The 2,849-nt window shown below is 39.1% G+C and overlaps 1 protein-coding gene across 1 annotated transcript in view; it reads right to left on the bottom strand.

Annotated features, from left to right (window-relative positions):
• The window catches only part of LOC106877138 (ribonuclease P/MRP protein subunit POP5), an 8,924-nt gene that overhangs the window by 1,593 nt on the left and 4,482 nt on the right, over window positions 1-2,849 (bottom strand). The window contains exons 2-4 of the mRNA XM_014925943.2: window positions 2,256-2,383; window positions 1,139-1,276; window positions 361-444 (exon numbers count right to left, since the gene is read on the bottom strand). Of these exons, the coding sequence (XP_014781429.1) occupies window positions 361-444; window positions 1,139-1,276; window positions 2,256-2,383 (350 nt within the window). The remainder of the gene's footprint in view (window positions 1-360; window positions 445-1,138; window positions 1,277-2,255; window positions 2,384-2,849) is intronic.

The following is a 2,849-nucleotide window of genomic DNA, read 5'->3' as shown; positions in this document are numbered from 1 at the left end:
CGGCAAGGGAGAGACTGATGGAATAAGTACTAGGTCTTAAAGAAAAACAAAATACTGGGGTCAATTTGTTACGCATTGGGGGGGTCAACGTAATCAACTCATCCCTTCCCCATAAAACTTTCAGGCCTTGTGCCTATTGTAGAAAAGATTATTATTATTATTATTATTATGACGACAATGATGATGATGGTGGTGATGACGAACTATAATAATGAAGATATGATGCTCTTGGTGTTAAGCTGCTGCTGATGATGGTGGTGATGATGATGATGATGACAAAGATGACGATGATGATGATGATGACAACAATGAAAACATATATAAAAAAACATCCCAAACACCAAGTCTTCAGCAACTCACCTTGGGTCTTGCATTCCAGAAACGCACGAGGCAACTCTTGGTAACGCTGAGCAAGCAGGATCTTCTTTGTAGATTTTATCGTCCCTGGAGGAAGAATAGATAGGAAACAACTTTCACTGGAATTGAACCTGTGAACAGTGGTGGTGGTAATGGTGGTGGTGGTGACAGCAAAAGAAACCGATAGAATAAGTAGTAAGGTTACAAAGAATAAGCCCTGGGGTCAATTTGTTTGACTAAAACCCTCTGAGGTGGTGCCCCAGCATGGTCGCAGTCAAATGATTGAAACAAGTAAAAGTGCGAAAGAATATGTATACACCCACACGTACATATACACACATATATATATATATATATACTCACACGTACACACACACACATATATATATACACTCACACGTACACACACACATATATATACTCACACGTACACACACACATATATATATATATACACTCACACGTACACACACACACACATATATATATATATACACTCACACGTACACACACACACATATACACTCACACATACACACACACACATATACTCACACGTACACACACATATATATATACACTCATACGTACACACACACACACACACACACACATATATATATATATATATATATATATACACTCACACGTACACACACACACACATATACATATATATACTCACACGTACACACACACACACACACATATACAAATATATATACACACACAAGTAAACCAAGAAGACGAATGGCAAGAAAGAGTAGTGACTTAATTTTACCTCCAACATGAAGAGTTCGCATAGATGCCTCCTTGCATTTGATGAGTTTAATGAAGCAGACTGCAGACTGCACCATAAGACAGTGTTTCCTGGGCACCACTATTATTATAGTGTTGGTGTTACAATCAAAATATTTGACTAAAAGAAAGAAACGAAAAAAAAACAAACAAAACAAAGATGTTACGTGAGGGAGGAGGAGTTCAAAGAATTAAAATGATATAAAGGGACTTAACTCTTAAGCCTTTTGTTATTACATTTCTATTGAAATACAGACTTTGCAGCAATTAATCATGAAAATAAAGAATTTATTGGCATTATGTCATACTTGGGAAGAAGACTCCATCATCATCATCATCGTTTAACGTCCGCTTTCCATGCTAGCATGGGTTGGATGATTTGACTGAGGACTGGTGAAACCAGATGGCTACACCAGGCTCCAATCTGATCTGGCAGAGTTTCTACAGCTGGATGCCCTTCCGAACGCCAACCACTCCGAGAGTGTAGTGGGTGTTTTTATGTGCCACCGGCACAAAAGCCAGTCGGGCGGTACTGGCAACAGCCACGCTTGAAATGGTGTATTTTACGTGCCACCTTCTACTATATCCTCAGGCCAACCAAAGCCTTGTGAGTGGATTTGGTAGATGGAAACTGAAAGAAGCCCGTTGTGTGTATATATATATATGTGTGTGTGTGTATATGTTTGTGTGCCTGAGTTTGTCCCCACCCACCCACCATCGCTTAACAACCGATGTTGGTGTGTTTACGTCCCTTTAACTTAACGGTTCGGCAAAAGAGGCTGATAGAACAAGTGCTAGGCTTTCAAAGAATAAGTCCTGGGGCGGGTCGATTTGTTTGACTAAAGGTGGTGCTCCAGCATGGCCGCAGTCAAATGACTGAAACAATTAAAAGAATAAAAGTATTCTATGCATTGCAGAAGCTCAACCGATTTATAGCACAAAAACTCGAACAGAAAAATCTTCTGTGGACCTCTGATGAGAGCCCTTCGCTTAGAGACTCCCTTGTTGGCTCATGTATGCATGAGAGCATGTATGTGTGCATGTGTGTAGAGAGAGAGAGAGAGAGAGAGAAAGAGAGAGTAAGAAGACTAAGTACTTACCATAAAGTACTTTCTGGATGACAGCCTTGCCGTAGTCTCCATAAGCCGTCTGTACAGCCTTCATGATGGCCGTGATTATATCGTTGCAACAGAACTTGTGGCATGACTCGATCTCATACAAGATGTAGCTTAAACACAGAAACAGCACCATAATAATAATAATAATAATAGCCCAGTCCTGGCTAAGAAGGAATATATTCACAGACACGACAGAGCTGGGACCTATATACACTGAAAGCTATGCCAACACTATGGAATAACAGAAAAAAGATGGTATAAACACATGCCAGAAAAGGTCACAGAAAACGAGAAAGCAACCATACTATGGGATATGCCAATACACACAGATAGAGAAATTAAGGCCAATAGACCAGATATAGTTGTCAAAGATCATGAAGAAAAAAAATGCTTTCTAATTGATGTATCAATACCAGCAGATGACAACGTTTCTCTAAAAGAAATGGAAAAACTTTCAAAATACAAAGACCTGGAAATAGAGGTAACTCGAATGTGGAATCTAAAAACAGAAACAATTCCTATCATAGTAGGTGCCTTAGGTATAATAAAAAAATATTCAGACAAATACATAACAAA

The sequence above is a fragment of the Octopus bimaculoides genome, chromosome 25 (genome assembly GCF_001194135.2).
Source record: "Octopus bimaculoides isolate UCB-OBI-ISO-001 chromosome 25, ASM119413v2, whole genome shotgun sequence".
NCBI lineage: Eukaryota > Metazoa > Mollusca > Cephalopoda > Octopoda > Octopodidae > Octopus > Octopus bimaculoides.
This window is presented reverse-complemented; position numbering and strand designations above follow the sequence as displayed.